The 16,933-nt window shown below is 45.7% G+C and overlaps 1 protein-coding gene across 1 annotated transcript in view; it reads right to left on the reverse strand.

Moving 5' to 3' along the window:
* The window catches only part of SDHB (succinate dehydrogenase complex iron sulfur subunit B), a 169,500-nt gene that overhangs the window by 99,345 nt on the left and 53,222 nt on the right, over positions 1-16,933 (reverse strand). Inside the window, exons 3-5 of the mRNA XM_069611130.1 lie at positions 15,601-15,686; positions 14,279-14,415; positions 12,616-12,732 (exon numbers count right to left, since the gene is read on the reverse strand). Of these exons, the coding sequence (XP_069467231.1) occupies positions 12,616-12,732; positions 14,279-14,415; positions 15,601-15,686 (340 nt within the window). The remainder of the gene's footprint in view (positions 1-12,615; positions 12,733-14,278; positions 14,416-15,600; positions 15,687-16,933) is intronic.

Below are 16,933 nucleotides of genomic sequence, written 5' to 3' on the forward strand. Positions count from 1 at the left end.
AAACGGGCAATATGCTTGACTAGCTGAGGAGCAAGAGGGTCAGATGGAGCACAAGAGGGGTTAACCTTCTGTTAGGACAGTTTTTCTGAAGTCCAACCAACCAAGGGCTGAGACAGTACAAAACCACCACTCTTAGTATAAGCCTGCGCTACCAGAGTATATGGTAGCGTAGGCAGAGCAGCCAGGCTCATTTTAGGAAGTAAAGAGGGCTGTAGCTTGGTACAAAGAAGTTGTAGCATACATATGGTCCAAAGAAACACTGCAACACTATGTTTTGTAAATATAAATGGATTATTTAAATACAGGTAGGTCAAGATGCAAAGGTACGCCTACACATGTACGCCTTGGTGTAAAGCGCTCTATAAATAAATAAATAAATACATCAAGATGAATCTTGGGTAAATAAGTACTATCACATTATATGTAAACAACTATAGAAACACAACACAATGCTTTAAAGTACATAGACCAAAGCATAGACCCTGTTCAGAAAACTAACAGTATTTCTAGGGAAGTCAGACCTTATCAAAACACATTTAGTATAGGACACACCTATCCAGGGGGACTAAAACCATCAGTTACTTTTAGATTACCTTACAGTACGTCTAGGGTAGTAGACCCTGTCAGTCAGGCAGTGAGAGTTAAGGAATTACTTAGTAAACCAATCCTGTTGTCGGGATACTTTTTTGAATAGTGGAACACAGATTCAAGGAATAAACCTAGAATACATTCAGGATAACACACAGTCATACCAGGCGAATAAGACCTTGTGTTGTAAGATACAGTTGCTTTTCAGATTAGTGAACACAAACCAAGGTAAGCAATAGCGTTTACACTAATTTAGAATTGCACCAGGCAGACCAAGGTCAGCTACACTTACAGGACACTAAGATTGGCACACAGCTATTCTTGGCAGGTAAAACCTAAGGGTGTAATATACTATTACAGTTGCTTTTCAGTTCAGTGTAACAGACTAAGGTAAGCAATAACTATCTAACTTAGCTTAGGATGGCACAAGGCGGACCAAGGCAAGTAAAACCTACAATACCCTTAAGAATTGCACATAGCTATTCAAGGAAGGTAAACCCAAGGCAGACTTATTCCAGACACGGTATACAGCAGCTCAGGGGAAGCAAGACGCAGTTGGTAAACGTACAAACTAATATTCTGAAAGAAATAGTTAAGTTAAGCCAACAGCATTACTTTTGGAAAAGAGGCATAACCAATTCACTGTTGGGTAAAAACACATTCACAGTAAGTAAGAACTTTTATAACTGCTCACTCTCAGAGGGGCAGTTACCAACGCTTTCTAAGTAAGTAACTTAAACACTTTACTGAAGGACTGGATAAGAAAATGATTCTGCGTTGAAATGTAGTCTATGGCATGAGTTCTTTAAGAGGCAGAAGAGAGACCGTAGTGGTCCAGGAGCCAGCTGTAGGCAGTGTGAGATGGAGTTCAGTTGCAGGAAAAGTTCAGAGTTCCTGAGGAAGTCTCTTCGAAACAAGTGAGTAGTTCACTTCGAGTTAGAAAGGGTCCATGAACTTCTGAGAAGACACCCTAGGAGGATTCCAGCAGTGGGCCTGGGTAAAGTGGATGAGAGGACTCCCAATCACAAAAAACACCCCAAAAGCTTCACATAAATCACACAGGCTTAAGGTAAGTAAATACCCAGGTAACAGTACCTCAGCACAGAAGGAGATCTGCAGCCAAATACCCAGGCAATGGATTCCTTTGTCATGAAGACAGGATGTAAGAAGGGATTTTGCAGCAGGGATCAATGGGATAGGCTCCAAGCAAGTTTCCTTGTGGCTAGATGCGGCTCTGGTTTTGGCACCCTTTTCAGGAGGCAAGAGACGACTGAATATTCCTGGGCGAATTCTAGTCTCTAATCTGGTCCAGCACTCTGGTGAGGGGACTTCAAGGATTTAAAATCGTGTCTCTGGAGAGCCAGGAGGAGGCTACCAAAGTTTCAGCTAGATTTGGAATACCATGCACCGCACAATAGCTCGAGGCTCCAGGGTATTGCGGACCCATAAGGTCGCAGCACGACGTGTGATGGCTCAAAATGTAGGTCTTCGAGTCTAGTGGATCTCACCAGGCTCTAGGTCGGGAGTTGTCATTTTTGGGGACCCCCAGGTCGATTGGAAGGAAGGGTAACAGCATGCTCCGGTTATATAGCGGGCTTTCCGGTCACTGGACATCGCTACAGCCGTATTTTCAGTCATATTTTCTTCATCTTCCTCTTCGGTTTCAGCTACAGTGGTCGACTTGTCAGCAGCTTCCAAGTTCGGAGTATTTAACAGGAACTACAGCACAACTTCTGCAATCTCTCCCTGCCTTTTACAGAAAGGGGCACTCCGGCTGTCCAACCAGGACAGCAAGCCCCCCCATTGAGAGTGGGCTTCTTTCAGGCAAGGTGAACGACAATGGGCTGCAGAGTTTTGGACTCCTCCCTCGCTTCCTGCCTTCTCAGACACTCCGGAGCCTTGGCAGGGAATCCAAAGGATTCCCACTAAAGAAAACTCCCACTGAGGTTGTTACATTTCTGATTCTGCACCTTCTTTTGGTTTCTTTAAGATTGATCACATACAAACGGACTGGCCTAAAGACTTGCTTAAGAGACTAGCCTAACATCTGAACACCCGTGCCAAGCGATGTCGCAGAGCAGAGCACTACACAGCTGAGCTGTAGAATGCAACGATGCCTCATTCTGCCGGGCATGAACAGCCCCTCCTGAGAAGTACACAGTGATGACGCTGCTGGCTGAAATCCCATGGTTGCCAGAGCCTGCCTTGCAGAAACAGCCTGCAGTTGCAGCACGTACTTCCTTTCACCTGTTCGGCGAAATTACCCGTTTTGTTACCATACGTGCTGTTAATGGGTGGAGAATAGATCTAGCTACTCCATTGTACACAAGGATGAGCCAGGCCTGGGGGCGGCAGAACAGAATGCAGCCCTCCTAGGCACTGGTGTGTTTTTTGCAATACCGCCCAATTTCCCTCGACTTCTCATCTCTTGTGTATTGTGTCCGAGCGCCTACTGTGCCTGAGGTGGCATGGGGGAGATGGGAGCATTGGTATCATAGGGAGCAGGACGAGCCTGTAACAGATGGTGCTGAAACCCAGAAGCTCCCCTTCCTGGCGTGCATGACTGGGGATTACAATAATACAACTGGTAAGTGAAAAAAGTGTTTTTTTGCTGTACCGGTTGCACGTTTGACTAGCAGAATTTGGAGTCTTCAGGAACCCCAGGAATAAAACAGAGATAGTGCCTCAGAGTGCTGTAGTGATACAGTACATGGTCGCAAGGGCAACTACAGGACTGCAATCAGGTCAGAGCATTTTTAGACACCCGTGATACAGTCAGAGCACCCGTTGTGGCGAGACGGTGCAAGGTCGATGTTGTAAAGGGCACAGGGTAGGATTGTGAGGTCAGAAGCTTGAGTTAAAGTGGAGTAAAAACAGATCACAGTTTCAGTTACAATATGGTAGATGCTGGTCCACTGACCAGGCAAGAGGCGGGGGCAGATCTGTCATAAGTCGGGGTCAAGGGCAGTGATGGAGAGGTTGAGGAGCATGGTGGACAATTGAGAGGTGGTCCACCAATGGATATAAACTAATAAGGAGATGGGGGTTGCCCAGGAACAGTAGTTACAAAGGATACCGCATGGAAGGGAAAGGAGAGATCGTGCTGAACTATATGCAAAGCACAAAGATATCACAAAGGTGATGAAGATAGAGAGGGATCAGAGACCCTCAGATTTTGCACTAATGCTTACAAAAACTTTCATGAGGGCCACAAAATGGTGGCTGCTGCCAGACGAGATAAGGGAAGGTGGATGTGGAGGAAAAGTTAAGGTCCACCCAGGAGTGGTCATACATTCTCAATGCAGCGGATGACGCATGGCTGAGAGGGAGAAAAAGCAGTGCCAGTGAAGGAGTGCAAGGAGTGGGGGGAGGCAGAACACACAGAAGGGCAGGATTGTGAGGTTCTAGCACCAGTGCCTTTGGGTGGATGACAGAAGGCTCTGCGAGTGGCTCTATGTATTTGCGAGAAAGGGGAGTAAGAGGGAGGAGAAACTGGCTGGCTGGGTACCGGGGAGGCAACTGTGTGCAATAGAGGGGAGGGAGGACATTTTGGAAAAAAGAGATGCAATGACAGATTTGGCAAATAGGGGCCTGCAGGGAGAGGGAGGCAGGTTACTGGTAGTCCCAATGGTTGTGATGACGGCAGCTACTAGGTTTACCACCCACATTCTGACACACACACAAACAGGGTCCTGACAGCATGGGGGGTGGGCGGGGGGAGACCTGCCCAGACAAAGGGGCAAGAAATAAACTGGATTTCAGAAGGACGGGTGACTGTGCAGTGTGCACGTTAGACGGGGTTGGGAACAGAATGCCAGTGAAGGTGTAGTGTCGGGCAAGTGCATGTCAGAGATTGTCAAAACACAACAGAACGCGTTCAGGGCATGTGCACCAGAGGAGGACATTGACAGGCCCACATATAAAGAAGGTGGTCAGTGTCAGCATGACTCAATAGCGTTTGGGGGGGGGGGGGATGAGGAGCACAGTATGATGAATTACAATCAGTGCTGTTGGCTCTAAGAAGAAAGATGATAATTCCATATGAGCGAGAATTGCCCATGACATCTGACAATGACATACAGCCAGAGCTAATGGCATACATAGAAGAAAAGAAGTGGCATGTGGCGGAGGGCCCACAGCGTGCGTGAAGTGGTTAAGGTTATCCTACAGAAGAGCAAGGAGGGTCAAAAGGAAATGTGAGTGGCTTTTGGCCTATCTGAAAAGGGAGGATGAAGAAATGATGAAGCATATCAGTGCAGAGAAAGAGCAAGACAATGCATTTCAGTGCCCAACAGAGATGGCCTGGTGGCCCACAGCAAGAGAAGGCTGGCAGGAGCACGTGGACATTTGTGTGGCTCATTGGAAGAAAAAACAGAAAGTAAGAGCCAAAGAAGGTGCAGTTCAAACAGATAGATGAATTACCGAGGATGAATTACCGAGGCTGGATTAACAGCCTGCAAGTAAAAATGAATAAAACTCATAAAGGTAAAACCACTGCTACCAGCCATTCAAGCAAACCTGCAATTGTAACAAAAATGTTAAAGGTAAGTAAGAAAGGGGATACATTGTATCCCCCAGCACGCTACATAAGGTGGGGGTGTGCTTGCTCACTATATAAAATGTAAAGGGTGATGAAAATCCCTTTTTACTACTTGGGAACTGTAGTTCACCCAAGTACATGAAAGAGAAATGAGCGGGGGAGCCCATAGGGGCAACCCAGTTTAAGCCTAAAAGTTGTAGGAAACTGTAACCTTAACCATACACTATGGACAGACATACAAAGTTCACCCAGAAAAGAGCAAAAGACTAGATGAGAGGGGGAAAAAGATTCCCCTTCACCTAGGGACAAGGGAAAATAGTTACAGAGTGAAATCAAAATGTTCTGGGGTTGACACAGGTAAGGAAAATGCATCATTGACATGAACATCTTACCTAACAGTTTACTAAGTGGTTGGCTGATGCCAGTGGTTATGGACCAAAGTTGCAAAAAAGGTAAGTAGCGCTCAATCCCACAAGACTAGAATAGGCCTAGCAGAGGATCCTTGACCAGATCACCACTGATCTAGGTCAGACAAGGGAGAGATGGGGACAAGACTTTGCATTTGTGCAACCCTATGCAGGATAAAGGGGGAATGAAACCGGTATGGTAACTCACCTCTGACTCAGATTTCTCCAGAGACCACTGCTGAGGTTCTGGATTCCGTCGGGGATGCAATCATCTGTGCTTGGTCCTGCTGAGGGAGGCCCAGGGGTTGCAGGTTCAGACGTCACTTTCAGGCACCGGATTTAGTTTTGGGAGGTCTCGGTGATTAATTCCCGGTCGCAGGCTCCTTTAAGCTGAACACCCTCGCATAAAGACTTCTGCTGAGCAGGCGACTTCGGGACACCTCCAGGGAATTAAGTAAACAGATTGCAACAGGAGTCACTGATCAGGCAGTGGCAGGTAGAATAAGTCTGTCTCGGGTTTTACTTACCTTCAATAGCTGTGTGCCATCCTAAAATAAGTTGACTAGTTATTGCTTACCTTAGTCTGTGTTCCACTGATCTGAAAAGCAACTGTAATTGGATTTTACACCAAAAGGTCTTACTCACCTGGAATAACAGAGTTTTATCCTGAATGTACTTTTAGGTTTAAACTGCTCCCTGAATCTGTATTCCACTATTCAGAAAAGTTTCCTGATAATAGGGTTGGGTTTCTATGCGATTCCTTAACTGAGTGTCACTGCATGACTGACAGTGTCTACTACCCTTGATTTACTGTAAGGTAATCTGAAAGTAACTATTGGTTTGACTCCCCATGAATAGGAGTGGCGTATACTAAATGTGTATACGGTCTGACTTGCCTAAAAATACTTTTCTGAACAAGATTTATGCTTTGGTCTGTGTACTTAAAAGCATTGTGTTGTGTTTTATAATGTGTTTATGACTCTGACAAAGTACTTACCCCAAGAATTTATTTGGCCTGACTGTATTTTATAATAAACCTTTATTATTTATAATACTATGTTATATAATGTGCAACAAAATCAAACAATTAACATATATTTCAGCATGTTTTTGAGCAATGTAAAGAGAATTTGTTATTGCACTCATACCAGCCAGTTGTGTGGGGTAGAGAGGCAGGTGTACTGCATAACCTAGAGTACCAAAGGGTCATCTAGTGGGAAAGGCATTTTCTCAGGATTTTCAATAAATACGATTTGTAGCACGTGACAAAATAGTGTCTGCAGAAAAATAGTAAATACACAGAACCAGAGAGGGTGCATGAGTAAATGCAAGCATGTTAACACAGGGCCAAGAATGCATTATGTAGCAGTTGACATTGTGGCGATTCTGAATCTACCAATATAACTCCATTAGGAAAAAAACAGGTTTTAGTGATGCTAGTTCTAACATTGATTGCCTTGTTTTTGGTACTGCCTGTGACTGCATCTTTCTTTCTGAAAGGTGACTAACTCGCTTCATCTCAGATTGTCAGGGACAACCACTCGCTTCATCTCAGATTGTCAGGGACAACCAGAAGATAGTATCTGATTAAGGCCTCAAATCAAAAAGCAAAGTAATGCAATAACATTTATATTAACTGGGTGGATAGCTCATAAGTTAAGTGCTCTAAAATGACAGACCGTGCCTCCACCTTGCAAGTTTCAAACCATACAGGGCCTTGAAGACTTTGACCTAGACGTCCTCGTTCTCACCGACACGTGGCTCGAAGCCAGCTCTGTCATTGCTTTTGACACTCTCCTTCCTGAGGGCTACAAGATCCTCTCCAAACTCAGGACTAACCAGTCTGGACGGGAGTTGTCCTAGTGTTGCCTGAATGGATGTGTGCTATTATCGTTTCCACTCACTACTGTTCCGTTAAATGCCTGGTCTGTAGGCTGGATGTCTCTCCTACCCTCTCGCCACCATCTATAGGCCCTCTGGACCAACCTCCCCTTTCCTCTCTGAATGGCCCGCTCTCTCCTCCTTTCTCCTGACCTCTGCCCCCAAACATTGCTTCCTTAGTGAATTTAATATTCATCTAGACTCTCCCGATGCAGCCACAGTTCCTTTCAGCAACCTCTGTGACTATCTTTCCCTTCACAATTCTTCCATCCGGCCGGACCTACTCTGCTGGTCACAGATTGGATGCACTCATCTCAGCAGACGTCACTCTCCAATCCTCCAAATACCACTCTCTCTTGGTCTGACCACTCTCTCGTCTCCTCCCATCTGGATCTCTCTGGCCCCCGCAATGCCTCTGCCTTCACTGCCCATCTCCTTCTCAGTCATTCGACCGATGGAGCGCGACAGTTGCTGCATTTGACGCCACCTTCATTCCTCCTCCTACCCCTGCCATTGACTCTCGTTCTGATTTAGCACTTGCTAACCTCCATCTCCAACACTTTGGACATCCTTGTCCCAGTCATGAGTATCTGCATGAAGTCTGCCTCCAAGTGCAACTCTTGATAGGACTCCGACTTGGCCACTCTGAAACGCAAGAAGAGGGCTTATATGGCCAACCCCGCATTTCGGGAGCCACCAATAACACGGTTGAGCTTTTCAAAATCTGCAAGGAACTTGCCAACCCTACTGCAGTCTCCTCTTCCCCCCCTTCCCTCCAAGGCCCTCTGCATTGCACTGGCCTCCCACCTCTCCACCAAATCCGAGGACATCATGTCCTCACTCTCCTCTACTCCCCTCCCCACCCCTGCTACACTCTTGCCTTCCTTGCCCCCCAAACACCCAATATCCTCCTCTCCCGGTCTCTAGAGTAGTCCACTCTATGAAAGTCCCCACCAAACCGGTGTGCCCCTGCTTTTCCAGATCTATCAAGGAAAATATCTCCTCTCTCGCCCCTGCCTTGGCCGACTTCTGTAACCACTCCTTTGCACTGGCTCTTTCTCACAACCACCCAAGCACTCCCTTGTGCACCATTTCCTAAAAAGATGTCTGCTGACCCTTCCTGCTTCGTCACCCCTTTTCTTGGCAATCTCCTGGAGATGGACCCCCCACACTGAATCTGCTAGCCGTCTCCACGACCACCAGTATGGCTTCAGAGCATCCAGAGGCACGGAAACTGCTCTCCTTTACACCCGTGAAGACCTGCTCTTTAATCTTTATTCAAACTGGCTCTCCGTTCTGATACTGCTCAATCTTTCCTCTACCTTTGGCACGGTCAATCATGCCATCCTCATAAATCATCTCCATGATACCCTAGGCATCACAAACCGGGCACTGGCCTGGTTGACCTCTTTCCTTTCAAACCGGACTTCCCACGGACAATTGGGCTCGTTCCTCTCTGCCACCTCATTCTCTACCTGCAGTGTTCCTGAGTGCTTTATGCTATCACCGTGGCTCTTCAATATCTACCTTGCCCCTCTGGCCCACTTGATCTCCACCTTCTCTCCCCACTTCGTGTTATGCCAATGACACAGAGGTCTCCTTTAAGCTTCCCTCCTCTACCTCCTCTTCTTCCTCTCTCATACCCGACTGCCTGACCGCTATCCAGGCATGGTGTTCTACGAATGATCTCTGCCTTAATGCCAGTAAGACAGAGATCCTGCTCATTGGGACGTCTGCTCTCAGTTTCCCTACCACTCTCTGGCCACCCTCCATGGGCCCCCTTCCCCTCACCCTCTTTGAGGCAAAAAACCTTGGGGTCATCTTCGACTCCGCTCTCTCCTTCTCCAGCTCCTCCTCCTCATGGGCATCCTCCCTTTCCTCATCTTTCCCCAGAAGCACAATGTTTCTAGAGAACTGCAACAGTCTCTTCCTCAATCTGCCTCTTTCCTCCCTGCACCATCTTCAACTAATCCAGAATACATGAGACGTATTCTTGGCTTTAAACCCAGGGACTGCATCTCTCCAGCCCCAAAATCTCTCCTCTGTCTCCCGGTGGCAGCAAGGTTCAAATTCAAGACCCTCTGCATACTCCACAAGGGTTTCTGGGGCCTGGGACCCCACTACATCCAACTTGCTCTCCCTAAATACCTCCCTGCTAGAGTCCATCGTTCCTCTTGCTCCAAATCTCTGAAGATCAAGTGTTTTTCCAAGCAGAGTCGGGGGGTGGGGGGTTGGGGGGTAGATCTCTTTCTTTGGCAGGATCCTCTCTCTGGAACGGCCTTCCTGCCACCCTTCCCCCTCCCTCTCCCTTGCTAAAGTCCCTGTTGTAGAGTGATGGATGGTATGTTGTATAGTGATTGGGATGGATGCACAAGTCTGGTGTTGTAAGAGAATGTTATGGTGTGCGAGAATATTCTACGTGAAGCTTCCACGCCCATGCAGTTAGAAAGAGCTTGCCTGGGTGATGGGTGCCAGTGGTTTTCCTACAAGCTATCTTATGTAACTGAAATAACTGAATAAAGCAATCTTGCTGGAGACCTATCTGATGAGGGCGAGTTGTGCTTCGCGATAAAAAGGTTCACTGTGTGTGCTCACTGTGTGGATGTTGGTAATGTGTGGGTGCTCTGTGTGGATAATTGTTGCATGTTGGATGCTTGTGGGTGAAAATTGCAGAGTTTCCTTTTTGGAAGGGAACAGAACGAGACTGGATGAAGAGTCTGTGTGAACATAACAAATGCGGTATTACAGATTTAACATTTCAGACTATGTCAGGTTCTGTTGGCGTAGTGTAGCGTGAAAAACTCCAGTGTGGATTAAATTCGTTAATGGGTCAATTGGAGAGTCTAGGCTAACAGAATATGATGTGTGAGCGCTTCAAGAGAAGGTCTTCTTCGGGCTGCGCTGATATAGAGTTCGGAATATGGTACACGCAGTGGGTGTTTGAACATTGACACAGTGATAAGTGTTCATTATGGCTAGTGCATTGCAGGAGATCAAATACAGTAGCATATATGAGCAATTTCACTTTGGAGTTGCTGGGTGTGCCTCAATGGTGACAAGGTCGGGTTCACTAGGTCACAAGAAGAGGCTGATATTTGTAGTGCATGGCAAGAGGTTCCATGTGTTAATAACGTTAGGATTTTCAGATTGAAGGCAAAGATGATGCATTGAAAGTGAAATTATATTGAACAATGTAACTCTTCTGAGTTGGTGAAATAGTTAACTGTTGCAAGGATTTGCAGCTATAGAGCTGCAAAGAGGGCTATGGGCATCTAGGTTTACTGTCCATTTTTTTGAAAAAAATCAGACTTTAGTTTCTTGCAATGATTTAAAATCTCATGTGTAGGAGTAAATGTGGACAAAAAGCTAAAGATGTCAAGGACTATGTCTACGTCATAGTGTGGGTATTTTAGGATAATTTGACATGGCGTGTTGAGATATATGTTTGAACAGTAATGTGTATTGACAGAGTACGAGTGGCACTAGATCTGTGTGTGTGGTTATTAGAGCGACACCGCCGCGCTCAGTAAAAACATTTTAAACGGTGTGAGGATGGGACTGATGCTTCCGGTGCGAAGGCACAGTCATTGGCATAGAGCAACACAGCACTCTTTAAAGACCTTGTGATGAATGCGAGTATGGGAATTAAGCCTCTGGTATGAGGCAGACATTGGTGTAGAGAGACACCGCATTTTCGTTAATGCCTGAATTTTGAGAGTAAAGGACTACTATCCCGATTTGTGTGGGGAGTAGTCGATGGAAATGGTGTGCCATGTTGGATGTTGGTAGAGGGGTACACACCCAAAGTGTTTCTAGAGCTGCATTTTGTTATCATGTGTGTGTGGGGTGCATGGGTGTGTAATATATGTTGCCATGTTGGGCGGTATGTGGTCTGTAAAGGAGGAGAGATGTTTTGTATAGTGCGTGAGATGGATGCACGAGTCTGGTGATGTAAGAGAAAGTTATGGTGTGAGAGAAGGTTCTATGTGAAGGTTACACGCCCAGGCAATTGGAGCTTGTCTGGGTGATTCTTGCCTGGGTGATGGGTGCCAGTGGTTTTCCAGCAAGCTATCTTATGTAACTGATGTAACTGAATACAGCAATCTTACTGGAAACCTTTCTGATGAGCCTGAGGATCCTGCTTTATTTCAGTCCCCCTGCCCCTGCACCTGGTCCCTTATGTGCCTTACAGGGGCCAGGCCCTCCTCGTCCAGTCTTCCCCAACACCCCCTAACCAGCACTTGCCCTCAGCCACCCTTACCCCAACTAGCTTGAATCTGGGCCCCCTGTCCTCACACTAGCTGACCCTTACCCATGTTTCCCCTGGCACTTGTCCTCCTGGGCCCCCCTCGGCACTTTCCCTCGCCCTCCTGGGCCCCATTCCTCCTGCACTTCTCCCCCTTTCCTGCCCTCCCCTGCACTTATTGTCACTGCACTTGCATAGTCCGAATGTCAAGGCCTAGTAGGACCATTTAGTGTTTTCTCCCCTCCCCCTTATTTGTCTTGTGGCGCCTTAAAATACTTGTGTATAGGCGCCATACAAATGTCCAATAAATAAATAAATACTCAGCCACTCCGTGTGTGGTAAAAAGTACTATAATTTGGCTAATAACAGCTGAAGGAATCCACCCTAAAGGGCTATACATTAAATGTTATATAAAAACCTGATAATGATAATACAACTAACCAGGAAACCGATGGGAAGGATTTTCTCCAGCATGGCACACAATGGCCTAACCAGATTCACCCTATATCCAGTCCTGTAAATTATATCAATGTTTAACATTCGGGTCTACTGATCCAGAATGCCATTACTACCTTCTCTTAAACGAGAAGCTGTACATAGTTGGTTTGCAGATACTTAAATCGATTGCAAGTGCTGCCAAACTCCCCACAGTTACCCTACGGCAGTCAAAGTCTGCTGTTAGCTTTCTATACGGTTCTATGAATCGGTGCGATCTACACCATCGCAGAATTTTTAATACCCGATTTTTCCACTTTACCACAAAATGTGTGGTGGTGCAGCGTCCCCGCCCCCCTCAAACCCCTATATATACACCCTACCCCAACTTACCATGTGCAGTTTGAGGCAAAAACAAATGGAAAAAAATGCATTCAGCAACATTTTTTGACTAAGCAAGAAAAAGGCTTTATGCAAGAGCACCACAGACAATATTCCTATAAAGCTTCCCAACTAACCAGCTTGTCCCGATCTTCGATGGACTGCAGGTACTGCTGCTTTCCTTGCTGGGACTCATCCTTCTTCTTCAAGTAAGGCTCAATGGACTTATACTGGGCATAAAAGTTACTTAAATCCTATGAGGGAAAGAGACAGTCAGTGCTACCTAAACACGATTCAAATATTCACTGGAAGGGCTTCCGTTTATACACAGATTTCAACTTATCCCAGTAATTTTCTGGTTTCATATGCTCCCACTACATGCTCAAAACACTGCATCATACAATTGCAATGATTCATGTCCTTAGATTTAAAGATTGCCACCATCACCATTTGATCTAATTTCGTTAAAGAGAATAAACAGTCTCCCTCTTTGGATCATTCGTTGGGGGATTTATATTCAAGCCATATACCAGGCCTTACTTGTGGAAGCCTCTTTTCTCCAGGTGTTGCCATTTCTTTCTCCTAAATGCCAAGCAGCAAGATGCCACACCAAAACATTTGAGCCAAGATCATTGATTTGTCTAATGTTCACTGGAGGAGGAACAACTTTTTGGACTACAAAACAGGAGGTGATGCGGGGCGCCCTATTCAAGCTGCTTTCTTTTTTTTTTTTGCCCAGTCCCTTTTCAATCCGTGATTCTTTCTGACTGGAAGAAAAATCACAGGTCTTTAAACCAATGCCTAACAATGTAGTAAAGACATGCCAAGCAGCAGGTACGCTTTTAGTCTTGAACTCAACATGTCTTAACTGTTGCTAGGAAAGCTGCTAGTGGTTGGGCGAGAAAACGAATTATATAAGGGTGGTGGAAGGGGGCGGGGGTCAGTTCTCAATTCAACAGAAGTACCTGATTGTTTCTATTTATTGATGGTTGGCAAAAGCAGTACACACTGGCACCCCTTAAATGCAGCCTTCCACCTCTAACCTTCATAGAGAATGTGACTTGGAAGCATCCTTCTACGGGGATTATAGATACTAGCTTCAGTCTCTAGGATTTCCTGTACTGCTAACTGGGTCAGAGGCCACTGGATTATGCATGTCCTAGCCCCCAAATTAGCTCAATGAAAATGCTTCCCTGGCACCGCTATTACACTAACCCCAAGCAAGATCCAGATGTATAAATCAATAAGGAACATTCATGCTCTAACGTCATGGCCCAGAGAGTAATGGAGTGTGCACACCAAACCACCACCCAATACAGCTCAGAACAGTACACAATCACAATCACCATAGCTGCGCAGTAAATGAAGTAAGAATGTATGTTACTTGTTCAATAAACCAACAATTAATAAACCTACATTCCATGTTGCTCTTAATTTAATGTTTACAGTTCTTCATACGTCCGTTTATACCTAGGTTGATAAGCACACATTTAGAGACAGAAAGTCTGGTGTTTAAAGAAGTAGTACAAAAATACCAAGTGGGTGGCTTTCGAGTGGACTGATCAGCTAAAGAAATCATGCCATCCCAAGAGATACAGGCCTTCAATCTGCTCCTTTCACATCAAAGGCTTGTGAGAAGTTAAGCGTCTTGGAATTCCTGGCTCCCAGTCCTGCCATTTACCTTCCTTTCTAACGACCCCATAAAGACAAAGGCTCCAACTTCCCTGCTGGACTACCCTGCTTTCCCCAAACACACATGTAAAATGTAGAGGGTGGTGGGCTGGAAGGGAAGTCACTCACAGGCACAAGGTCCTTTACGACATACATGTGTGGCAGTGGGTAGATCTTCGACACTTTGGAAAGATTAGTGTCAATTTTCACGGTACATGCCAGTGTGTTTCCCCCGTTGATGTTCATAGCACAGGACCCGCAAATCCCTGGGAAAGCAAAGACAATTATAAATCTCATTGGACCTCTGCTACATTGTGGGGCCAGCCTCACATATATACAGTGTGATGTTGGTTCTGCACACTCACAGATTGCCGTCATCCATGCATGGTCAAATGCGAGGCCAGCCCGACCTGTCCCACAGGTGCTTGAGACTCCTCCCAAACCACTCAAAAAGGTTAAAGCATGGCCCGCCAACGCCTCACAGAGCAGGGTTTAGGCACACTATGTGTGTCACCCACTGACAGTTTGTGGTCTAGCATCACAGATCAAGACAAGCCCTCCCACCCCCGAACCAAAACAAGTTGAATTCAACAAACACTCACAGATTGCAGTCATCCATGCGTGGTCAAATGCGAGGTCAGTACGACCTGTCCCACAGGTGCTCGAGACTCCTCCCAAACCACTCAAAAAGGTTAAAGCATGGCCCGCCAACGCCTCACAGAGCAGGGTTTAGGCACACTACGTGTGTCACCCACTGACAGTTTGTAGTCTAGCATCACAGATCAAGACAAGCCCTCCCACCCCCGAACCAAAACAAGTTGAATTCAACAAACACTCACAGATTGCAGTCATCCATGCGTGGTCAAATGCGAGGCCAGCACGACCTGTTCCACAGGCGCTCGAGACTGCTCCCAAACCACTCAAAAAGGTTAAAGCATGGCCCGCCAACGCCTCACAGAGCAGGGTTTAGGCACACTATGTGTGTCACCAACTGACAGTTTGTGGTCTAGCATTACAGATCAAGACAAGCCCTCCCACCCCCGAACCAAAACAAGTTGAATTCAACAAACACAGACACACACCCATTCACTCACCTGACAATTAACCTTCTGCACAATTAACCGAATTTAAAAAGGTCAATTAGGATATATATGTGAGGGGTGCGGGGGGCATCCGCAACCCCCCTGAGCAACCCCCACCCAATCCCCTTATATTATTAAAAACCCAAACCAACATATATATATATATATAATCAAACGGTCAATTGTACAGAAGATCAATTAGGACCACTGTAATTAGGTCAATTGTATCATTTGGACAATTGTTTTCGGTCAATTAGGGTAATGCCATATAACGTTCTCCTGCTGTATACACAGACACACCCCATACTTTCATTTTGTTTTGAGACGATCATGCAACTGTGGCACAGAATTGCATCGGTAGCCTCTTACCTTCTCTACAAGATCTGCGGAAGGTCAAAGTAGAGTCCATCTCATTTTTTATTTTGATCAAAGCATCAAGCACCATCGGGCCACATCTGAAACAAAAAACACAGTTCGATGACTCAATGAGTTATATGATCACTGCTGTAACGTTCAGATCACCAATTAGAATCCTATAAGACAGAATATCCCCTTCATCTTTGTGATAAGAGTACTAAAGAGTTGAAAAGGTTCACAGTGCTGAAGCAACCAGGGTGGATCCCACCTAAAATTATTTCCTCAGCAAATCCTTCCATATTTGGGGACTTCAGCAAAAAGCAGACTTCCTTTTTTATCCATCAATGTACACTTTGCAGTCGTTACACACGAACGTCTTCCTACTCCAGACCAACCCAACATTTATGCCTAAAGTGCCAGCCTCGTTCCACTTGAATTAACCTTTTGGTAGCAGAAGACTTTCAGCTTCCCAACAACGCCTGCTAAAAGGTTGCTCCATTCCTTGCATGTGATGAGTGCATTTAAATACTGTGTGGACCATGCTGAGTGTTTCCGTAAATCTTCACAGCCGTTTAGGTTTATATAGTCTTTGGTCCCAATGTTACCGGCAAAAGCATATCTAATGCCTTCATATCTAATGTGGTTGTAGTCATGCCTTGCCTTTTGCCATCACCAAGCCAGAATACAGCTGCCTTGGTGGCCAAAGCACATTCCATTCGAATTATGTCCTCCAATACTGCACTCTTGGCGGGAGTGACTCTGTTGGACATTTGCAGAACTGCCACATTGTAGTTTCTGCATACCTTGACCAAATTCATTTGTATCGACAAAAGCTCAAAGGAAGAATCTGGGGCATGACAAGCAGTCCTCCAAAGCGTGTTCTCTTAAGATGAGCTAAATCTGCTCCTCCTTGTATACATATGTGTAGGTTTACTCCTTTGTAATATATTCAACAGCATGTAAATCTATGAAAGATCCAATGCTGGAGAAGAATTAAGTTACTTATCTTTATTTCCTGATTTCCAGCATTGGTATATTTTATAGATTCACACGCGTCCCACCCATCAACACCGTATGAGGCCCAATGTTGCACTGTTTCATACGCTATACGAATCTGAAGATGCCTACAGGGGTGAAGTTAAGGGAGACACTGTCTATTGGCCGAACGATAAATGACCCAAAATGAGCCCAATAGAACACTAAAATAAGTTCAGTTGCTTGCATTCCCCTTTGAACCTACTTTTTTGTTTACAGAGGAACCACAGCTGATGACAGGCAATGTTCAACAGGAAGTGAATATATGGAAGATACACTGCTGGAGAATACGTTTTGGCAGAAATGCGTG

This window comes from Ambystoma mexicanum, chromosome 8 (assembly GCF_040938575.1).
Source record: "Ambystoma mexicanum isolate Mex_15411 chromosome 8, UKY_AmexF1_1, whole genome shotgun sequence".
Classification (NCBI taxonomy): domain Eukaryota; kingdom Metazoa; phylum Chordata; class Amphibia; order Caudata; family Ambystomatidae; genus Ambystoma; species Ambystoma mexicanum.